The following is a 22,641-nucleotide window of genomic DNA, read 5'->3' as shown; positions in this document are numbered from 1 at the left end:
ACGTCTTTGAGGTTGTATGTGAGCATAAGAGAAGCTTGTTGCAAATGGCTGCGTTGCACAACCCCTTTTTTACCTGGATTGAACCATTTCGTGTTTTTTCTGGGCAAGCGGGAAGGTGGTTGCCTCTGACTCCATATTCCCCGATGTGTGTGTTGCCAGGGCCCAGGCTGTGGAGCATCACCAAGAGGCGATTGCCAGAGGGTACAACTCCTCAGAGGGAGAAAGGGCAGCAAGGTTCACAAGGAAGTCTCTGCGCAAACAAGGCCGGCGCGTGCGGCAGACGGTGGGGAGCTGGACTGATGTGGTACTGTCCAACATCCGCAAAACCTGAGCTCAACCACACACACCATTTACTTACACTTTAGTTTCTTAGTTACACTGATTATACGTGTGTGTATATGTGTAAGTTTGGGTACTTTTGGGCACTTTTTGAGTGTTTTTGGTGCACAAAGTATGATAAAACTGTGAGAACAAACTTATTTAGCCATTTCTGTTTGTCAACCATCATATTGTTTTGTTCATATACAGATGTCCTTATGGGAGTCTGTGTGTGTTACCTTTTTTATGTCTGAATTTTTCATCTGTAAATTGTCTACACGACTGCTGCTTGCCTTGTAATGTAAGTTTTTCCCTCTGCTTTTATTTTTATATATATATATTTTTAACACATCTGATACTGTGTACCAGTATCAGTAATAAATGTAAATGCAGGTTTGGCTACTAATAATCCAGGACTGAGGGACAAGTGAATATCCCGTCATAATTTAACAATGTGACAATGTACTGACTAAAACTGTTTAATGGGAGTATGTTACAATACACTAACAATATTTTGGCTAGGTTTACATGTGCTACGAAGGGAGAAGATTTTCTTTTTCAATATCTATATGCAAAAATGTACCTTTTTTATGTGTACCAAAAAAGTATGTTCTCTGCTTCTTAATATGTAAACATGTTTACGGCTTTATGAAAAAAAAAATAAATGTCTTTTAAAAAAAAAAAAAAAAGCATTATAATTGTTTTTGTCCCGTGGCTCGTTAATGTGCAGTTAGACCCGAGCAGTGTGCTGCGAAAAAGTACTTAAATGAGATGTTGTCGCTTGTGTACAAATTGATCTTGAGTGCTGCTGAAATATATTTCAAAAGTTTTTTTTTTTTTTTTTTTTATTTACAAAAAATGCTCATTTTATTCCCAACAGCTTTTGTAATAATGTTTCAGTACAAAATGAAACTGTCAAAGTATTCTAATATTCAAAGCTTGGTAAAGTCAATTTTTGACTTTAAGTGTTGTCACCTTGTCATATGAGCTTCATCTGTGACTAATTTATGGATCAATTAGGTGTCAGGTGTGTATAAAAGAACCCCAGTTTACTAGACCTTCACATCAACTGCAACTAGACCTCTGCAAACATGCCTAATATTCACCCTGAGACTGAAGTGTAGATTATCAAGAGGCTGAAGACCAGATCCCCTGCTGATGTGACTTTCAATGTGTCTTGAAGAGACTTTGTTGGCTTGAAAATCCAAGGTCAGACCATTTTTCACTGCAGCAGAGCTCCACAAGACCTGGTCAACTGAAGTCCCTGTGTCAACCAAAACAGTTTGTTGGATTCTGTCTTGAAAAGGCATCCAAGGTTGAATCAGTGCCCAGAAGCCAGAATTAAACAAAAGACAAACCGTGTGGCATTTGCCAAGGCTCACAGCCTGCTAAAAGGATGGACGCTGGAAAAGTCGCAGAAGGTGGATTTTTCAGATGAATCTTCTCTCGAATTACACCACAGTCGCCACAAATATTGCAGGAGACCTACTGGAGCCCGTATGGATCTGAGATTCACCCAGAAAACAGTGAAGTTTGGTGGTGGAAAAATCATGGTCTGGGGTTACATCCAGTAAAAATTTTAGCTATCTTTTATATTCCCAACCATAAAGGAGGCCAAATTCTGCAGCAGGATGGCGCTCCACCATTTCCATTTACAGCATTTATCAGACGCCCTTATCCAGAGCGACTTACAATCAGTAGTTACAGGGACAGTCCCCCCTGGAGCAACTTAGGGTTAAGTGTCTTGCTCAGGGATACAATGGAAGTATGGGTTCTAGTTCATAGGCAAGTGTGTTGCTCCAGTGTAACCCACTAGGCTACTACCACAGCAGCACATACTTCCATCTCCACATCAAAGTTCCTCAAGGAGAAGAAGACCAAGATGCTCCAGGATTGGCCAGTCCAGTCACCAGACATGAACATCATTGAGCATGTGTGGAGTAGGATGAAAGAGGAAGCATGGAAGACTAAACCAAAGAATATTGATGAACTCTGGGAGGCATGCAAGACTGCTTTCTTTGCTATTCCTGATGACCACATGGATACAGTCCTTCAAGCTCATGGAAGTCATACAAGAAATTATATTTGGATCTCACAGCACCACTACTTAATTTGCTGAAATTTTTGTATTTGCAGTAAATTTGTTCAATTTCTGTATAGGCTACAAAACGTGTGTATTTCTGTATTGATTAATTGACTAATTAATTTCAATGCATTAAACATCATTTGAGCTATTTCTAACACCAATTGATTAATTAAAAGTCAGATTAATAGCAGGTGTTTCTACAAAATAGATAAGCGACAAGACTTTTGTCAGGGACTGTAGTGACAGTGGTGCAGTTTTTATACATTTGGCATATATCAGATGCCCTTATCCAGAGTGACTGTGCTGAATGACCTCACCTGTGCTGTGATCCGGGGAGAATGTGTGCAACAGACTCTTCCCTCCCCACCCATCCCACTCAATCAAGCAACTGCTGGATGAAGCTGAACGGGGGCCCTGGACCCCATGGGCTCAGCGGCCCACTGCCGCAAAATACAAAGCTTGATGTATGCCAAATATCAGGAAATATGACTGACAGGAAAAGTGCCTCAACCCTTGTAGTCTCTCAATTTTTCCTCAAGCAACTGAGCTAGAAGAAAGTTAACACAGATGTGTATCTGTAACCAACAAGATCAATTCTGATTCTGATGGGAGCTTGTACCTATTTTGTTGCCGCCTGCCTTTGGCTGTTCCCGTTAGGGGTTGCCACAGACTGTCTGGCTGCCCTTCCTGACACAACCCACTGTGGCGCACATTTCGGTTTATTTGTATTTATGTTCTAACATCAGTTATTTGCAGCTGATTGTGCTCAGTATGCTCATATTACAAATTATTGTATTGCAATCTCCGAATCATGACCGTCGTGCACTAGGATGGACAGCTTCTTTACAGGAGATAAAGCTGTAAAGCTGTGTTCAGTGTAGCATTTTTTTTTTACGGTGAAAAATATATTTTTGAAAAATATTACAATTGTGCTCCTTTGTATATGCATGTGTTGAACTGTCATCTCTCATTTGTTACTTGTATTATTTTGTGAAATAACCAGCAGTACAATAACACATTACAGCTAAATAAACAAGTTTATTTCAATAAATATTAATACATAGGCATGATGTAAACAAGTACATTCAGATTCTGTACATAACCACTGAAGTGCAGGGAATTTTCAGTTATCACAGAATTACAGTAGAAATGTACAACAGTTTAGTCGTATCTATTACAACAATACAAAGGCCTAAATTCAGTTTAGATCATTTTGTTGTCAGAGGCATCTGGAAATCAGGATATCGCTGAAAAGTAAGCAGACAAACTTCTATCAAGCCTATGAAGAAAACAAGACATATTCTAATGCATAAAAGACAATCAAGATTATTCTCAATTAAAAAAAGGATATGATGACCAGTAAACTTCTAACAAGTGGCCAGATACAGCTCAGGGCTCATGTGTTTATATGTATTTACAACATTATTAAATTTTTTCAAAGCATTTCTAAACTGATATTTCTCCACGATCTTTAGTCAAGAACTGAACTCTACATCTACCTCACTGACCACCCATCCCCAGCTCTACTGAGCCTTACACTCCATGCCTCCCATCTGATTATGCTGAATAGTAGTTGATGTGGTTAGTGTACAAGTCCTTCAACCAGCTCCTTTCTCGGATTGGTCACCAGTCGGCTGGGAAGTTTACAGATGGGTAAAATATTGGATGAGGATGTACATGGGTTTGAATGTTCCATAAATTCTGTTGCAGAAAAAAAGAAAATACAATTTAATATCATATCAGTAATTCTTAATACCAGTGCAATCACACATTATAATAAAAAAGCACCTTGACTTTTACATTGGACACTCGAATCTCATACTGTAGCCAGCAGGATTTAATTCCCAGCTGAGAGGTGTCAGAACAGGAGCAGGAGAAGCGTGGAGCAGTCATGTCTACACTGAACCCTGCATCTATATTTGAAAGAGACTGTGTTTCTTTCAGGAAAATCTTAAATGCATGAATGAATGCGAAACATTTCTTAGCGCTGCTGGAATTCCATTTTAGCCCACAATGCTCCTAATCAAATAAATTAACACTCAACAACAATCGCTGTAATGGAAGGGAATGGGTGAGTAATCCGAAGAAAAATCTTCAGCAGATTGAGCAGGTGCTGAGCAGCAACAATGTAGCAGAAGCAACTGATTCAGAAAAAGGCATTACATTTCTTCAGCTGTGGTAAATCTGATAAAAGTGCCAATTTCAATCGCTGCCCCTGGGCCAATTGTGCGCCTCACAGCAAGCACAGCATATAGTGCACACAACAAAATGTTTCCTCTGCATTTAGCCCATCAATAAATATTAGCAGTAGTAAGAAGAAGAAAATTAGTATTAAGTTTTTGCACTTGGTAGCTATGAGCTATAGAATAATATATAATGTGTTGGGGATGGTTTACATTTCACCAATCAGAAATCTTGAAAAGTAGAGAACACGATCTATCGGCATGTTTGGTTTGGAAGCAAATATGATCCCAAGTGCAGCCAGATTATGCTTTTTCTATCTTTTCCTCCTGTCTTTCATTTTGGTTTTCTCTGAAACATTGGTACCATTTTTACATACAATATTTACATGTAACTGCAATAAGAATCTACTGGGGTTAATAAATTAGAAACTGTTCATCCTTTTAACCTTTTAATTGTGCCATGCCTCTTTCTGCCAGTGCTTTTGTGTGTAGAGAGAGAGAGTTTTTTTTTAACTCCACTCTCTCCTGGTTTTACAAAACAAAGATAAATAAGGGTTCACTTTCTAATTTAAGCCAAATTATTTAGATTTGAAAAATGTATAAAATCATAAAAAGTATCAATACTCGGTCAAGCAAACATTTTCTAAACGGAAGCCTAAGAAGTAACTTAATTCAGAAACTGAATGTTTACAATGCGTTTTTTAAAAAAGACCTTATTTGCAGGACACCACACATCCTCCTCATTCATACCTTTCCCATCTTCCCGCATTAAGGTGGTGTGCCTCTGCACAGCTCCAGCTCAGGGATGGCCATGGTGGGCTCCGGCTGGCCATGTTCGGGCTGGCTCTTGGCACGCTCAGGCTTTGGCGTGGGCGAGGTGGAGGACGGTGGTGAGGGCTGCTGGACGGACATGGCACGTCGTAATAGGGGCGTGCGTTTGCAGGACAGGAAGTCAGGCGATGGCGACAGGAAGTCGGGTTTGGCCGACAGGCCAAAGGAGCCCTGCCGTGAGACCATACGACCCTTTTTGGAACGAGAGCCATGTTCAAACTCCAAAGAGGAGAGGTGGGCAGCATAGCCTTCACTGAGGAACTAGAAAAAGAAAGAACAGGGGAGGACACTTTAACACTTAATTGCATCCATCTGCCTCAAGGCTACATAACAGATTAATTAAGCTAGAAGTCCCTCTACAGAACTCTCTACCACACATTTATTGACACACAAAACAAAAGCTCAAATGAATAAAAAAAAGCATGAATAAATGCCCCAAACACTACTGCTATTGCTGAACTGCAGGTACAATTTACTACTTGTACCATTGAAAAGCCATAATAATGCATGCATTTGTAAAATTGTGGATATTTGACAGGTTAATGGCACCTCCTTTATATCCACAGCTCCCTGCCTTATTTGACTTTCTTTTTGTGCATTCTATTAAAGGATTACCTTAAAGCTGAAAGACTTGTAATCACTGGCATTATTGCTGTGTTTTATAGATGTGAGCGGTTTCCACAGTAGTGCAATCACTAGAAGAATGATGGAAGTACACCTTGGGACAGAATTAATCTACAGTACAGCCCTTTCGTTTTTCTTTTATAATTAGAGTCTTCCAGAGGCATTCCCTGGAGTCAAAGCAGGTGGAGAACGGGATGAAAGGAATAACTCATCACCTCCTATCAAATGTCTGACTACCTTTAACACACTAGCACCTCTCTATGGGACTGGATGAGCAAATGTCAGAACGCTGAATGATTAACTCTTGTCCTTTATTCCCTTTTAAATATAATTAAAATGGTCTCCATTTATAATAATGACTCAGCCTGAAGTGGATAGACAGGTTTTAGGCTTTGCATAAACTAATGTGCTACAAAACTTGAACTAAAATAATGCAGAATTCAACCCATGATTTTGCAAGGAAAAAAATTTTAAACAAAAAAAAATATATATAGAATTAAATTCTATGTTAGCAACTAATACCACTCCAAATACTTTTACAAATGATTTTACTTAGTTTTTTTTATAGGGCTGTCAATATTATAAAATCAATTACTTACACATTTTTCAATGAATTAATTGTGATTAGTTAAGACTAAAGTGCATAATGCACCCATGTTTAAACTCTTGGTTGCGGTGTGTCTCCATTTTAAAAAAACGTAAAATGTGCATGTCTAAAGCTGATTTCAGTGTCCATCTCCACCTTTACTTATGGACTGTCTCTAGCTAGGGTGAATTTTCAACCTTGTCATAGGTCAAACCCCACACAGGGGTCACAACCACACAGCTGTTATGAGGTATGAATGAGTTTTGTGGACTTCAAAAGAAGTATTTATCTGTTTCAACCTAGTAGAAAATAGGTCAGAGAGCCAACATGTTATGCTGTACAGAGTAAAAGTCAAACTAATGAAAGCACAAACGAAACAGGATATTTTAATAAACCAGGGGTGTGTCAAAATGTGGTAGAGCTGAAGGGGAAATGAGGCACAGGTGAGACGAATCACATATGGTGGCGCCCTCCGGTGGTCGCAGGGTGCCAGGACTTCACACAAAATGAAGAGTAGGTATAGGTAAATTTTTATTTTATCCCTCGGGAAGGTTCCTCCGGGTGTTAATCTTGTAATTCTTATAAACAGACCTTTGTGTCAAACCTCACATTTATCTCAGTTTCATGATTCACTCTGACTTTTCTTATCCTCTCACTCATTGGGCCATCGATTCTATCCTGCACAATAATCATCTCTGCAAGAATGAAACACTGTCCTCTTCACCAGTCAACAATTACTGTGCTGCAGGCACTTCAAGTACAGGAAAAAAAGACTTTGGCTTCCAGGCCCTCAACAATAGAGCCTCTGCTGCCTGCGACTCTGAACAGAGTGTAAAATGAGACACTTACAGAGATCAAGCATTCCAGCAACCAACAAAGGGAAAAAAAGAGACAGAGAAAGGGCCAAGAAAGAATGATGACAGGTAATGAAGGCAGCTGGAAACTGAAGTGGCTGAACCACTGAAAGAGATGAGAAGTGTTGATGAGAGATGGGCACAGGAGAATTGGAGTTCTACAGAGGACCAGTTAAGGGGACCATTGTTTGAGCGGATCACCAGCCCATCTACAGGGTTTATATACTATATTACTACATACTATACACGACCGTGGTCATCTGACCACCTGCTTGCATGTTCAGAAATGACACTTGTGATGGCCCGAGCTACACACGGTACAGGTATGATTGTTTTATTGATTTATGTGTGTGTTTGTGTGTGGTAGCCTCACTGGCTGATGACTGGCCCGTCCTCACAGCAGTGCTGGGTTAATTAATAGTTGTGTGTTTTGTTTTGGGTTACCTAGGTGACCTCTCATCCTGAGAGGAAGCATGTGACGTACAGCCAATGAAGGTGAGTGCAGTGAGAACATAAGAAGGTGGCGTAGCTGTAGATAAGGGAGTTTAAAAGGTAGGGGTTTGTGTAGTTGTACCCTGTGTTTGGGGGTGTTACCGGCCAGTTGGGTTATGTGAATGTGAATGTTTGTATGGAGCAAGGAGGGAGAGTGGGAGCACTGAGTTCTGTGACTTGTTCTGGGAGCACTGAGTCTTGGCACTTGTTCTGAGTTTAATTGTTTTGAAACTTTGACACAGTAGCAATGTGTGTACAGTAAAGGAACGTCCTCATTCCCTCGTCTGCTCGGTCCCTCACAACGCTTAAATCTGACAAGGCTTCACAAGTTAGATGATAATGATATTAAAAACAAAATGAGATTTTATCTGTTTATTAACACTTGTTTATTTCTGTTATGTGATGAGCTGGCACCCTGCCCTGTGACCCAGGATAGGTTCCAGCATTTAGTGTGAGTGATAATTATTGCCTAAATCCCAAGCCTATTAAAAAATAATATAAAATAAAAAGATTGAGCAAGCTGAGTATATAATGAGGTTACATCTGAACTATCCTGTTGTGTGATTATATACCTGACATTGGCTCTGGTGTTTCTTAGATGGCCGTCCCACAATGTAAATCTGAGAGGGGCTTAGCCCAAGCGTGCTGTACACTGACATGTCTTTCATGGAGCCATAAGCCGCACTGATCTTGATATGACACTGCAGGACCGAAAAAGAAGAAAACATGTTGTAATATTTTTGTAATGATGCATATGAGGGTATTAGTGAAAGGAAACTATAATCACTCGTACCTCTTTAACCAGGCTCCGGAGGAAAATGGTTTTCTGCCGCAGTGGGTCGTGTACCAGCCCCTCAGAAAAGAAGACCATCCCCTGAGGGAAGTTGTGCTGTGACAGCCAGGACACAACCCGCTGCTTCTGCATGTCCGGCCGACCGGTGATGTATATGATCAAGAAGCCCAGGTCCTGCCAGTGCCTGGACACACAGCACATTATACAGGACTGCTGTCATCTGGAGGGCAGCAGTGGTTTTTTTAGGGACAAACAAAAATACTTCTACTGAAGTGCAGTGAGGTGGAGGACAGATGGCCGTTTGTGTCTGAGTGGTGCGGAGAGTCACAGTTGGCCCTGAGCAGTAATAAGCGGCAGTTCAGCGTCTTAATAATGTGCAAGCAGGAATCGTTATTATCTTAGTCAGCAAACTGAATTTTCCCAGCGCTAGAGCTCAATAGGTCTCTGCTCAGACGCGATTCAATTTTCTTCGACAGTTGCAGCTGTCGCCTGGGGCCGAGGCGCTCTGACTGCACATTACAAAAGTGCAAGAAACAAATTTAACAATATTAACTTTCATCCAGGGCTCACAAAGAATAATTTGTCATCTGACTACCGTTATATTGCCTTGTTTTTAACTTGGTAATTTCTTTTGCCCTACTATTGATTTTTTTTTTTGTAAGTGACAAGAGTGAATTAAGTTATCAGGATGCCACCTTGTCTGTTAGTATTTTTCAGGCATTCTTCATCAAGCAGTCTCGCATGTGGCAAATCTGACTGAGAATCTGTTCAATATTATAATTAGACTGGGACCTACAAAAATACAACACAAGGGGGCAACATAAATACAGGCGAAAACTTGTGGAAGGAGTCTGGGCAATAAGGGAGGATAGAGGGAAGGCTGTCAGGATTCCGGGTTTGTGGAGTGCTGTTGGCTTATTTCACTGTTCACACAAATGAAATGAATTGTGTACATTGTTAAAAATGGGGACATGCCATTAGCTCATCTGGACATGCCATTAGCTCATAAATCTCAGAACCTCATCACAGGCCGCCTTTGTTCAAATCACAACTGCATGCTTAGGCTCTATCATTGGTGTGGTCAAACACCATAGAATCTGCACAAGTACAAAGATAGTCAACCTTCTTCAATGAGCTTTGAATAAAAATGCCCAAAAAATAGCCTGAATACATGAATTACCAACTGTTCATTTACTACACTGGGCAAAAATGTAATTTCAAAAGGTGCCAATTTTTTAGCATGACCGTTCAACGTGCACACATACCTGACCACGTCGACAGCTCCTGCTCGGACCTTGGGGTCACTGCCCATTAAAGAGACACTTGCGGCAAAGGACCCGTCGATGCTGAACACCACGCACTCCATCCCCCGTGGCAACACAGTCAGAAACGCTTCAGCGCTTGTCTGGTCACCCCTTAGCAGGATTGGCGCAGCAGAAATTACTATTACAAGTCACAGTCAAATGAGATCTCAGACAGAAATGACCCCGGTGACATCAGGCTCTGTCTAAATGTAAAACCAATTCTGGAGCCGACGCAAGCTGTGCTCTCACAAACGTAAATGACTTCATGGACCATATTTGCTCCCATTGGTCACACTGTCAACTCTGAATTCAAACGTTTGCATGCTGAGTCACTCACTTCACCACCATTTTGATTGGGTAAACACCGACGGGAAGCCTCTTGTTGGCTGGGACGGTGTAAGACACCCGGCCGCTGCTGCTTGTCGCTTCCGTGTCATAGAGCACCCAGCGGCCCGAGGCGGGCTGATTCATCAGGAATACATCCACCTAACAGAGAGGGGAGAGAGGCAGAAGGGAGGAGGGTGGAAAAGTTGAAGGGCATATCAGTGACAGGTAGCACAGATGAAACTCAGACAGGGTTATAACCATCACCACAACAAGATGTGATACTGATACCTTTTCTCCTGTCAGGGTAACCATGTCTAATGGTCCATACATGAATCTCCCCACCAACGTCTGTGGACCATCCTCGGTGGCAATGACGTCATGCACACGGTGGTTTGCTGTTACATTCTGACACACGGACACAACCATAAAATATAAAATTTCTTCAAACTGCCATCATGCATATTATACTTTTCAGTTAAAGCCAGCATTTAAATATCTTAAGGAACAATAAAACACTAAGAATCAATGAGTTCTGTTAGACTGCGTTAGACTGTCACCAGTATTGGCCCTTGGCTCTAGAGTAAAGGAACAAAGGATGAAAACTGACTTCCAGTCAGTGTGACACTAATCTTATATTCATTCATATTAAGAGGTGCACAATTTGTCTCTTAATGACAACAGACCAATTGACTAATAGTTGGTGGGATGAAAAAATTTGCCAGCTATAACAGCCTCAAGTATTTTTAAATATGATGTCACAAGCTTGGTACACCTATCCTTGTCTAGTTTTGCAGCACCATTGCAGCACCTCTCAAGCTCCATCAGGTTGGATGGGAAGAGTCGGTGCACAGCCTATCCTGACTAGTCTCCCAGTTCCTGCAGCTGAAAAACATCCCCACAGCATGATGCTGCCACCACCATGCTTCATTGTAGGGATGGTATTGGCCTGGTGATGATGATGATAATATGCAGTTTATTGCTGTTGCAATACACCATGTCACTAGTCACAAGTACCAGTGAAAAGCATGCCATCAACCCGATCCATACATATACACAATACTTATACACAAACATCACATAGGGAGTAGACAGGTCAGGAAGACAGGGGAAATGGGAAGAACAGAGAAAACAGAATCACATGGGGAGTGAGGAGGAGAATAATAAAACAAAAACAGTCCCTTGACTGTGCTCCAATAGGGAGTACATTGTAGGAACTGAACAAATACACTTAGGGATAAGGAGGTGGGGTAAATCCAGCATAAATAAACAGCCATCTGATCCAGCAGCTACTGGAGGAGCTGGTCAACAGACCCGCCCATCCACGCTGGGGGTATGAAACTGACCGAGGCATTGTCTCACAAAAATCCTCAAGTAACCTTTTTTCACATTGTCATTATGGGTTGTTGTGTGTAGAATTCTGAGGTAATACACCCATTCCACACCTATTTTGGAAAAAGTGATCCGTGGAAGCACCGTACACCACAGCCAACATTAGGCTCGGCGTCACCTAGCATCAGTTTGCAATTCAGAACTGACCCTCAGCTTGACATGTGTGCGTCTGCGCAGCCACTTCTCGCGTGGGCTGGAGGGGCAGATGGGCGCGGCGTCGCAGCAGTCAGCCTCCGCGGCTTTCAGGCAGTCGCAGCGCATCACCTGCAGCGGAGACATCAATCAGCGCTTCAGCTCTCATTAACGCAGGCCGCCTGAGCACAGAACAAATCGCCCCCAAGGCTGGCACGTCTGCCAGTCCAGACAATCCAGCCAGGCTTTCAGAGTCATTACAAAGACTCTGGAGTTGCAGAGAGGGGAAAAACATCGTAATTACGGATCAATTACATATAAACATGTGTTTGCCAAAAATTCGGTGGTGCAGAAAAAAGCGGCCAAAGAATTATAGTCTCCTGTGTCTCCCTGTCCTCCCACCTACGTGAGCCAAATCGCAGGGTCTCACAGACTCAGAGACAAGGCTCTCTCCCACCTAGCCAGCTCATTTGGAATAATCGCTTGCTCTATGAGAACAAATGAGCATCGTTCTTCTGTATCTTCTGGACGGATCGATGCGACACATACCCCCCGTGGCCAGAAATAGTTCTGTGACGTCAGTGACGTTGCCTCTGCATCACTGCAAAATGTTTTTTTTCCTCATCACCTTCTCCTCTTTGAAACTGAGGCCCGGTCAGTCTCTAGTGCAGAGGACCTGATTAAAACTCTCAGGGTGTCTCATTCGAAAGGCCTCCTAATGAGCATATCCTCTAACTGGCCTGTTGTGGATGAGCTAATGTTTCAAATGGAATCCGGTGCAGAAGTTCTTCAATCGTCTAGAACGTATCTGTGGACATAGGTGCTTACACAAGTAAACAAGATTTTCAACATTCTATACCTAGAGGCAAGCAAATGAGGCTGTAAACCAGACTTAAACTCCATACTGAAACTGAATATGAATTAATAGAAAAGAGAGCACTTAAAATATATTTCAGACAATTCTACCCCACTCACATCTGAGCCTAGTATTGGCATAGAAGAAAAATAAAAATGCTCATAAAAGTAGCTTGACACCTGCTATCTACAGAATGGAAAAATTCAGGGAAACAGCATTTTAACCTGTAACATAACAGCCTAACGTGTGTCTGGAGGCAAGAAATATTGCTTTGACATGGTTTAGACTGTCATCGATTGACATGCTGTAAAAAATCATTAGAAGAGCAGCTTCATGATGGTCATTTGCAGAAGATGTATTGACGTGGTTGAGAGGATGGCCTTATGGTTGGGTAATAAGTTGGCCAAAAGTAGCTGGTTGGGATCTGCTGGAAAATAGGGGAAAACTGTTGCCTGGTTCAGAATCAGTTCATGACATTACGAGAAGTTTATTAAAATGTTTTCTTCTACTCTAATGTCTTGTATTGTAAAAGGACAAAGCAACATCATTACAGATCAATTAAATATAAACCTGTTTGTCAATGATTCGATTGTGCAGAAAACAGCAGCTCTGGAATTACAGATTGCTTCAATTCTCCTGCTGGCACTGTGTCCCTCAGTGTTTCCTCTGATCTGTGATGCAAGTTGTTCATTAGGTCATGGTTTTAAATGTCTTAGTGCATTAAAAAAAAGAGCTTAAATTGAAGTCAATTATGAATGAAATAAGCATAACATATGACCACTACAAACAGTTCTCGTACGAAAGTAGAAGAAATCAGATGCAGAAATGAGGAATTATACATGTGTTTTGATAGGAATACCACCCTGCTGGCATATTTCTGTAGACATAATTTCACTGCTTACAGCTACAATGTAAGGGTATAAGGATACACCACTGCCGGAATGATTTTGCTGAGCAACAAAACAGTTCCTGACAAAAGTCTTGTCGCTTATCTATTTTGTAGAAACACCTGGTATTAACCTGATTTTTAATTAATCAATTGGTGTTAGAAATAGCTCATATGAAAAAATAAAACCCTACCAAATGATGTTTAATGCATTGAAATGAATTAGTTTCACTGAAAAAAGATTTATCATTTAATCGAGTCGGAAAGGTCAAATTGTAGTTTTGTCGCCTATACAGAAATTGGACATATTTACTGCAAACACAAAAATTTCAGCAAATTAAGCAGTATGGTGCTGTGAGATCCAAATGTAGTATGACCTCCATGAGCTTGAAGGACTGCATCCATGTGGTTTGGCAAGGATTCATACAATTTTTTGATGAAGTCATCAGGAATAGCAAAGAAAGCAGTCTTGCATGCCTCCCAGAGTTCATCAATATTCTTTGGTCTTGTCTTCCATGCTTCCTCTTTCATCCTACCCCACACATGCTCAATGAAGTTCATGTGTGGTGACTGGGCTGGCCAATCCTGGAGCATCTTGGAGTAAGATGGGACGTCGCAGGGCCATGACGTTTCTGCAGCTTTGTTTTGCGTAGGGATTCAACACCTTACAGCATTTATCAGACGCCCTTATCCAGAGCGACTTACAATCAGTAGTTACAGGGACAGTCTCCCTGGAGCAACTTAGGGTTAAGTGTCTTTCTCAGGGACACAATGGTAAGTGGGATTTGAAACCGGGTCTTCTGGTTCATAGGCGAGTGTGTTAACCACTAGGCTACTAACACCCCAAATTCTGCACTTGTGGTCGGGGACTTTCATCTTTTTTTCTATCAGGAGCTGAGGGAAATTTTTGCATCAGTAACTGAGTCTTTCCTATTTTACCTATTTTCTTAATGGCTTTTCTTTCTCTCTCTCCCTTTACTCTTTCTTTTCATTTTGGTTTTCTCTGTAGCTTTGGTACCTTTTTTACATACAATATTCACATGTAACTGCAATAATAATCTACTGGAGTTAATAAATTAGAAACTGCTCATCTTTTTAACCTCTATTGTACCATACCTCTTTCTGCCAGGTAACATCAAGTTGAAGTGGTTTGAATACAGTGCTTTTGTGTGTAGAGAGAGAGAGTTTTTTTTACCCTATTCTCCACGGTTTTAAATTGGTCTTCTTCGCCTTGAGGAACTTTGATCAGGAGATGGAAGCATGTGATGGGACACAATCCTGCTGCAGAATTTTTATGGTTGGGAATATAAAAGGTAGCTAAGATTTCTTGGAATTTCAGATTATTGATGTTACCTTCCACCCTGAAGATCTCTCGCACACCCACATACAACCCCAGACCATGATTTTTCCACCACCAAACTTAACTGTTTTCTGGGTGAATCTCGGATGCATGTGGGCTCCAGTAGGTCTCCTGCAATATTTGCGGCAACTGTGGTGTAATTCAACAGAAGATTCATCTGACTTTCTTCTAATATCTGATTCAACAGAAGTGTCCATCCTTTTAGCAGGCTGTGGGCCTTTGCAAATGCCACAGTTTTTCAATTGTCTTTTGTTTAGTGCTGGCTTCTGGGCACTGATTCAACCATGGAGGCCATTTCGAGACAGAATCCGACAAATTGTTCTGGTTGACACAGGGACTTCAGGTGACCAGGTCTCGTGGAGCTCTGCTGCAGTGAAAAATGGTCTGGCCTTGGATTTTCAAGCCAACAAAGTCTCTTCAAATCTTTTTTTTAATCCGCTGTACTTGATGTTGAGACACATTGAAGGTGTCTGCCACATCAGCAGTGGATCTGGTCTTCAGCCTCTTGATAATCAACACTTTAGACCTTGCAGAGGTCTAGTTGCAGTTGATGTGAAGGTCTAGTGTACTGGGCACAGTTATAATAGTTTTGTATTTTTCATTAGTTTTAGTTTTTATTTAGTTTAGTTTTTTTTTTCAAATTCAGTTAGTTTTAATGAGTTTTTAGAGGCAGATTTACTAGTTTTTATTAGTTTTGATATTTTGAAATTGCTTAGTTTTAGTTTAGTTTTTATTAGTTACAGTGTTAGTTTTATTTTTTTTTTTTGTAAATTAGGATATTTGTCAGGTGCATGAATCAAAATCACCAGAATAGCCTTATCCATCTTAGCTCCGATAAGGTTATTGACTCTTGCAGCTCCGGGTGTTTTGAATTTTGGTTCGAGTGAAGTGGTGAACTTTTTGAAGGTAATCGAGTCACACAGTCGTGTAGACATTCCAGTCTTAATAAACATATTTACCAATGCTTCTTCTCATTTGTGGTGTTCCTGCATATTTACTAGCCAGCAGCTACTTGGTCGGCGGTGGAAGCAGTCCATTATGGATGCTGTAGTATCACGTTCCTTTCCCATGTTACCTGGCCTGGCTACCGCTTCTCTTTCGGGGGAGGGCGGGCGAGAGGCTAGCTTGTCCAGGTACTCTTGGTTCGCCTTTTTGTGTGAGCTTTTCAAATGGACTTTCAGATTCGTGGGGTTTTTCCCCTTGAGAAGTATTCCACATATTGTATCACCTGCTTCTACAACAAGGCACTTACTTTTATTTTTGCCACTGTCATAATCAAAGAAATCCCAAATAGGACTTTCTTCCACTTTCTTCCGACTTTCGCTGCAGCCATCACGCTAGCCGGCGGCGTCACGGACAGACTATGGACACTTGACATCACAGAATACGTGTTGCCATACTGGTCAAACACCTGGCTTAAAACTGGCAGCGTGAAGTAAATAGATTTTAATTCAACCCAAAAGGCTTATTACAAAGACGAAAACGAAGGACGTTTTTGCTATAATATTAGTTCGTTTAAGTTCGTTTTGTATTCACACAAAACAGTTTCAGTTAGTTTTCGGTTTTTTTTTAACTCTTTATTTCAGTTAACGAAAATGCTTTTTCAATTCTAGTTTTAGTTTTATCATTCATTTTCGTTAACTATAATAACCTTGGTACTGGGGATATTTTTATACACACCTGACATCTAACTGATCCATTATTAGTTACAGGTGAAGCTCATATGACAAGGCGACAACACTTAAGTCTTTGCATAAATTGACTTAATGGGATTTACCAAGCTTTGAATATTAGAATACTTTTTGACTTTTGTTTTGCACTGAAACTTTATTATAAAAGCTGTTGGGAATAAAATGATCCATTTCTTGAAAGAAATCAGAAAAATATTTCAGCGGCACTTGAGGTCAATTTGTACAGAAGTGACAAAACTACAGGGACTGTACAAACTACTAAACTACTAAATTTGACCATGACATCTATCATTTCTCTGTTAATAAATACTCATTTGTAAACTGTCATGCTGTAATGGACAATTCAGGCCGTGTTTATTTTATGTATTAATTTAATATATTTGTTTTGTATAAATGGCCATAATTCTGATAAAGTCTGATTCATTGATGCATGTACCGGTTAATAAACAGTTTTCATCTGTCATACATTCTATATTAGTATATTATAATATATATTATGCACTGATATCCAATACAGAGATTGAGCATTTTTGCTGTTACTAGAACTCCCGAATGCAATAATCAAGGGATCAATGCAAATAAATTACATTTCCCACAAATACCACTAATCTCTAAAGGCATTTGGAAGGAATTAGTCTAAATAAATAAAAAAAATTCCTTGAAAACTAGGTTCACAACTCAGCTGTAACGTTTTCACAAAAAATCTACTGGTCTTTGGCATTTGCAGTCTTTGCTAATAAATCTGATGCATGTGGAACTGCAGGAGAAAGAATGCATAAGAAAAACAATTCCCTTGAAGCATTGCTGTGTTTCCATTATGCAGAGGTGACACGTAAATCTCATGCGGCATGCCAAAGTCAACATAATGAAACAGTCCTTTGAGATGCATTCCTTCCCCAGTCTCCCTTTCTCCAGGGACTGAATGATGGGTTGAGTGCAGCAGTCCACGCTGACATATAAATTAAGTTTCCCTGCTTTTGCGATAGAAGAGTTTTACAGCACTGCTTGCAAAAACATATTGTAGGTAGGCACAGACAAAAAATTCATAATCTTTGAAACTGACAAAGTCTCAAGATTCAGCAGCAACCTACAGTACTATTCAAACGTTTAATGTTAAACTGTCCTCATTTTTGACAGGGAGCAATTGTTTTGTCCATTGCTATTACATCACATTGCTAAAAACTCCAGTCCAATCCAGACTAGTGTAACTTTAAAAGCTTTGTTCATTATGAGAAATTAATTATTTTGCAATGACCTTAGAATAGCTGAAAACCATTGCATTGATTAAATAAGCAATAAAATAACCTGTTTGACTACATCATTATTTCTAACCTTGTTAATGATTATTTCTTATTCATTTTGTAATATTTTCAATTCAAAATATTCCTTTTCTTAGACAAGAGAATTTCTAAATGACTTAAAATTGTATTGTAGTTGAATTAACCTGTTACAATAGACAAATGTCAATAAACTACCGATCTTTACTACTTTAACCCTTTGATACATCAGGAATCAGCACTATAGACAGTGTATATTTCTTTTAAAAAATGGAATAAGTGTCTGGACATGCTGACAGGTCCCAGAGATGAAAAGAGCTTTGTTCATATTATACTGTATCATAGCTTCAGTACCATTCATGAATATTCATTAACTGTTTAATGTAGGTTTCCTCAGCGTGTGTTGAACAATGAAAGACAGTGAGCAATACGGCCCTCCACAGCAGTATTGGTCTGCTGAAGTTTGCCACAAATAGTTACAGTTGCATGTAAAAGTTTGGGCACCTTTGCATAAAAAGTTAAAGATGACACCTTTCTTTCAGCATTTTATTTGTGTTGTGTTTGTAGAGTGAAAAAGGAAAGACCAGTTTAGGTTCCTTTACCAAAGCACCCAACCTTAACTAGCTTATTAAACGTGGGATAATCATTCATTGTTAAAAATGTATCTGACATTCCTCATACGAAACTCTCCTGATGGGTAAAAACAGGCCACCCTGGAATATTTAGATTTAATTGGATGTGCTTTCACTAGCCTTTCAGCCATCATTCCATCATTCTTGCCTGGTCAATCCACACTTTAGGCAAACATCTTCCTTATTAAGTAAACTAGACTGGAGAGTACGGTCAACACTCTTCACCGACACCAGGGGCAGAGATCCAAGAAGAAACAGCCGTCAGTCTAATGGGCTCCATAAAGAAAACACAGGAGACTGAGGCAAACAACAGAAACAAAGTGGAACTGGGGCAGAGTGAAGAACCATGGGGAAAAACTCCAGAGATTCTGCTGAGAACTTATTATCACAGTGGTGAAGGAAAAACGTACTTTACAGGCCCAACTGCTGTCATTCATTCTTTGTTCACCAAAAAAATTGGAGTAATTAGTATATCAGTATACATAATAAAAAGCACTCAAGCAAATTATCTCAGGGTAATGGATTTGAATGAGACAAATGAGGGCTCCGTTTTAGTTGCAAATGTCTTTTTGAGCAAAATATTTTTTCATAAATCATAACACCAAAATGTATTTATTTATAGTATTTTAACACAATATTAATGACTGTCCAACTGATAAAGAAAAAAAGTAAATCACTGTATTTTTACTATAAGTTTTAAATGTAAGACCACAGTTTCTTATAGATGCATTTGAGTATTCATTTTAAATGTCAATACATCAATATTGCATACCAATATATCAACAAAATATTTTGTTTTTATGATTTTTTTTTTATCCCATCAATAATTCAAACCACAGTAGCACCACATGTATCAGACACCCTTATCTAGAGCGACTTACAATCAGTAGTTACAGGGACAGTCCCCCCTGGAGCAACTTAGGGTTAAGTGTCTTGCTGAGGGACATGATTGTAGTAAGTGGGATTTGAACCTGGGTCTTCTGGTTCATAGGCGAGTGTGTTACCCATAAGGCTACTACCACCCCTACTACCACCCACTTTCAAGTTCCTGGGAGTTCATATAGCAGAAGACTTCACCTGGACCACCTCCATCTCCAGAATGCAGCGTCTCCCCTTCCTGAGAAAGCTGATGCTGGTCAACCTTCCCCTGCCCATCCTCACCATGTTTTACAGGGGCATGTTTTACTGAGAGCATTCTGACCAGCTGCTTCTCCATGTGGAGCCATTGACCTAAACCAGTTGAAACCGACTGTAAAAGCAACTGCCAAGATCATTGTAACATCTCTAACTCTGCTACAGAACATCTTCTTTTAAGAGGACCAAAAAAAACAGAATAGGGTACCTTTAACTGACTGTACTGCACCCTGCACTTTAGACAGCACTGCTCTCGGTGATAAACATGCTGTTTCGCACACAACCTCATTCTCAGGAATTCTTTCCAGACGAAAAGCTTACATATATTTATCTCACTTCTTGATTAAACCACAAAGATATTTATTCTTTCTATATATGCCTTCATTCTGTACATATTACTACTCCGTGTAAATATGACAACTGTCCTATTTGTTCTTGTCTCACTGGGGCCTTGTCATGTCGTTTTTTTGCATTTTGGACTGTATATTGCTAAGATGACAATGTTTACTTTGACTGAAAATGCAGAACAATGTAATTCTCATCTAAATGATGAAATCTGTAGATTCTGATAAGGGATTAGAGCTGGGGCATGTGCAGCCAGAGTGTGTGAAACCATGCTGAGGCTCTCTCACCTGCCGCAAGATAAATGCCACAGTGTCGGTAGACTCCCAGTAGGACGCATGGAAGAGGTGGGGCAGTGCCACTGTGGGGAATGTGGTCAGCACATCCGGACAGAAGAGCACGTAGTCCAGCCTCTTGTGTCCCCACCACTGACTGCAAACTAAACCACAGGCAGAAAAGCACAGAGCAGGTAAAGTAATCAAATGCAGGTATCATTTCTTAATTAAAAGCTGTGATGAATGCATTTCTCGAAATGATTCGATTACATTTGCATTTGTGTTTTGAGCCGGTGGGCAACAATTAGTGCAGAAGCCTCTCATCATGATCACGCTGCTGAAAATCAGCGCTGCCATGATTACAGGTTACAACCATGCAGTGGCAACCAGCATTTAAACCTGCCATCTGCGGGTCCCACTGCTCCAGTGTAAACATACACAACATTTTGCCATTTCTTAAAGTGATATTGCCAGATGAATCAACAGTATCTCTTTCTTTAACCCCTTTTAAACATATTGGTGGGTAATTTTGGCAGATATGTAAATATTACCACAGACATAAATAACCCTTTTCTTCAATGGTAGAGTGCCAGGCAAAAACAGCCATTAACACCAATGACAATAAAGAGTCAACAAATGAATGACTTGTGAAGATCTGGTCACGCACAAAATGCTGTTACGTAAAACTCTAAATGCTGACTCACAAAGCTTTGAAGTGTCCATCCCCTCATCAATTCCCACTGGAACGTGTGTTAGGATATCACCCCACTCTAGTACTCTCCCAATCACACATCCTATCAGACCTGTGGTCACAGACAGTAAAACTGCGTACAGTTGGCTACTGAATTTCTCCTCCGAAAAAAGGCCTGCCCAGTAGTACAGGGGGATCAGCAGCCATGCGGGACTGCATCCAAGTCGTGTGTGCCTCTTTAAGTGCCTCTCTAAGTCTAAGTATGCATGTGGTTCTAGACTGATTCAGGTATATTTGACAGGGACTTCAGAATGAATATCCCAGAGGAAAAGATGCTATAAAGTACCTAGAAAAACATTGTAAACCACAATAATAGTTATAATAATACAAAATTATTATATTATTATCTAATATGTATGTATAATATGTATATAATATGTATACTGTTATAGAGTGTATAAGTGCACATGTACTATATTACATAATATCTTTAAAATATCACGATTATAATATGACTTACACAATAAAACTAGTGACTATTCTGACTTTTGCAGGAATTGCCAAATCACGGACAAAAGTAGCTTGAGTGCCTGACATGACAAAACTGCTTGATCACTATAGTTCTCATGATGGACCAGGAAGAGCAAATGGAGTGAAATTTTTTCACTGAGTCTGATTGGAGTGTCAGATGGGTAATTTTGGAACAATTACATCAGATGAAGTCAATCAAATGCGTAGCGGCGTTTAAAGAGAAAACAGCACAGTTTGTTGGCCAGGTGTGCCGTGAAGTGGCCACTCAGTCGAGTGCCCCCCCCCCCCCTCATTTACCATCAGTAAAGCTGGCGGTGGGTTGATGTGAGGTCCCTGGGGTTTGGCTGTTAATGCCAGGCTGACTGACTCGGTTTGGGATGGTGCCACTTCCATTCCCCCCTGCAGGAATGTCAGTGCCCAGTTCTATAGCTGGGTGCTTCAAAAGTGTTTCAGCTGAAAAGGAAAGGGGAGAAAAAGAACAAAAAACAAACCTCATCACATATTACATTAGACTATATTCATCACGCATAAATATATATTCTGATATCCCAGAATAGTCAATAAACAGAATGTGAGACACATTGGGTAAAGACAGAAGCCATAATTACATAGTGAATGAGAATGAATGTGAGGTGGGACCCAATGAGTATGTGAGTCAGATTGAGAACGTGAGAGAATGGGGGGGCGTTATAGAGAGTAAGTATGATGCAGTGGTTTTTAAATAGACAGAAACAGTCTGACAGACAGACTAAGTCAGATGGAGGGTGTCTGGGAAAAGGGAACGACTAAAACGGAGAAAAGGACATCGCCATAGGGAAGGAGGGAGGGAGGAATGTAAGTGAATAGGCATGGGTTGTGTCAGTTGGGGAGAGTAAAAGAACCACATGATGAAAGAGAGTGTGAGAGTGAAGGATGAGTGAAACGGCAGGAGTTCTCCTTTCCTGCCCCAGGCAGGCCTGTATGTGTCTTCAGGGCAGTGTTTGCAATGGGAAAAACTAACCCCTGTACTGTATTCATATGCCTCACACGAGGACACATCTACACTAT

At 40.4% G+C, this 22,641-nt stretch overlaps 2 protein-coding genes across 6 annotated transcripts in view; one reads left to right on the top strand and one right to left on the bottom strand.

Annotated features, from left to right (window-relative positions):
- Nucleotides 1-801, top strand: part of pimreg (PICALM interacting mitotic regulator) — a 3,875-nt gene extending 3,074 nt beyond the window's left edge. Inside the window, exon 5 of the mRNA XM_028984613.1 lies at nt 160-801. Coding sequence (XP_028840446.1) covers nt 160-331 — 172 coding nt within the window. The 3' untranslated portion in view covers nt 332-801. The remainder of the gene's footprint in view (nt 1-159) is intronic.
- A 2,621-nt stretch (nt 802-3,422) lies between these two features.
- Nucleotides 3,423-22,641, bottom strand: part of plrdgb (PITP-less RdgB-like protein) — a 69,104-nt gene continuing 49,885 nt past the window's right edge. For all 5 annotated transcript variants that reach the window (XM_028984390.1, XM_028984392.1, XM_028984391.1 and 2 more), the window contains 10 exons: nt 21,892-22,047; nt 20,388-20,536; nt 11,935-12,051; nt 10,687-10,803; nt 10,409-10,557; nt 10,033-10,182; nt 8,768-8,951; nt 8,547-8,675; nt 5,338-5,679; nt 3,423-4,105 (listed from right to left, as the gene is read on the bottom strand). In XM_028984390.1, coding sequence (XP_028840223.1) covers nt 5,356-5,679; nt 8,547-8,675; nt 8,768-8,951; nt 10,033-10,182; nt 10,409-10,557; nt 10,687-10,803; nt 11,935-12,051; nt 20,388-20,536; nt 21,892-22,047 — 1,475 coding nt within the window. In that variant the 3' untranslated portion in view covers nt 3,423-4,105; nt 5,338-5,355. The remainder of the gene's footprint in view (nt 4,106-5,337; nt 5,680-8,546; nt 8,676-8,767; nt 8,952-10,032; nt 10,183-10,408; nt 10,558-10,686; nt 10,804-11,934; nt 12,052-20,387; nt 20,537-21,891; nt 22,048-22,641) is intronic.

The sequence above is a fragment of the Denticeps clupeoides genome, chromosome 6 (assembly GCF_900700375.1).
Source record: "Denticeps clupeoides chromosome 6, fDenClu1.1, whole genome shotgun sequence".
Classification (NCBI taxonomy): domain Eukaryota; kingdom Metazoa; phylum Chordata; class Actinopteri; order Clupeiformes; family Denticipitidae; genus Denticeps; species Denticeps clupeoides.
This window is presented reverse-complemented; position numbering and strand designations above follow the sequence as displayed.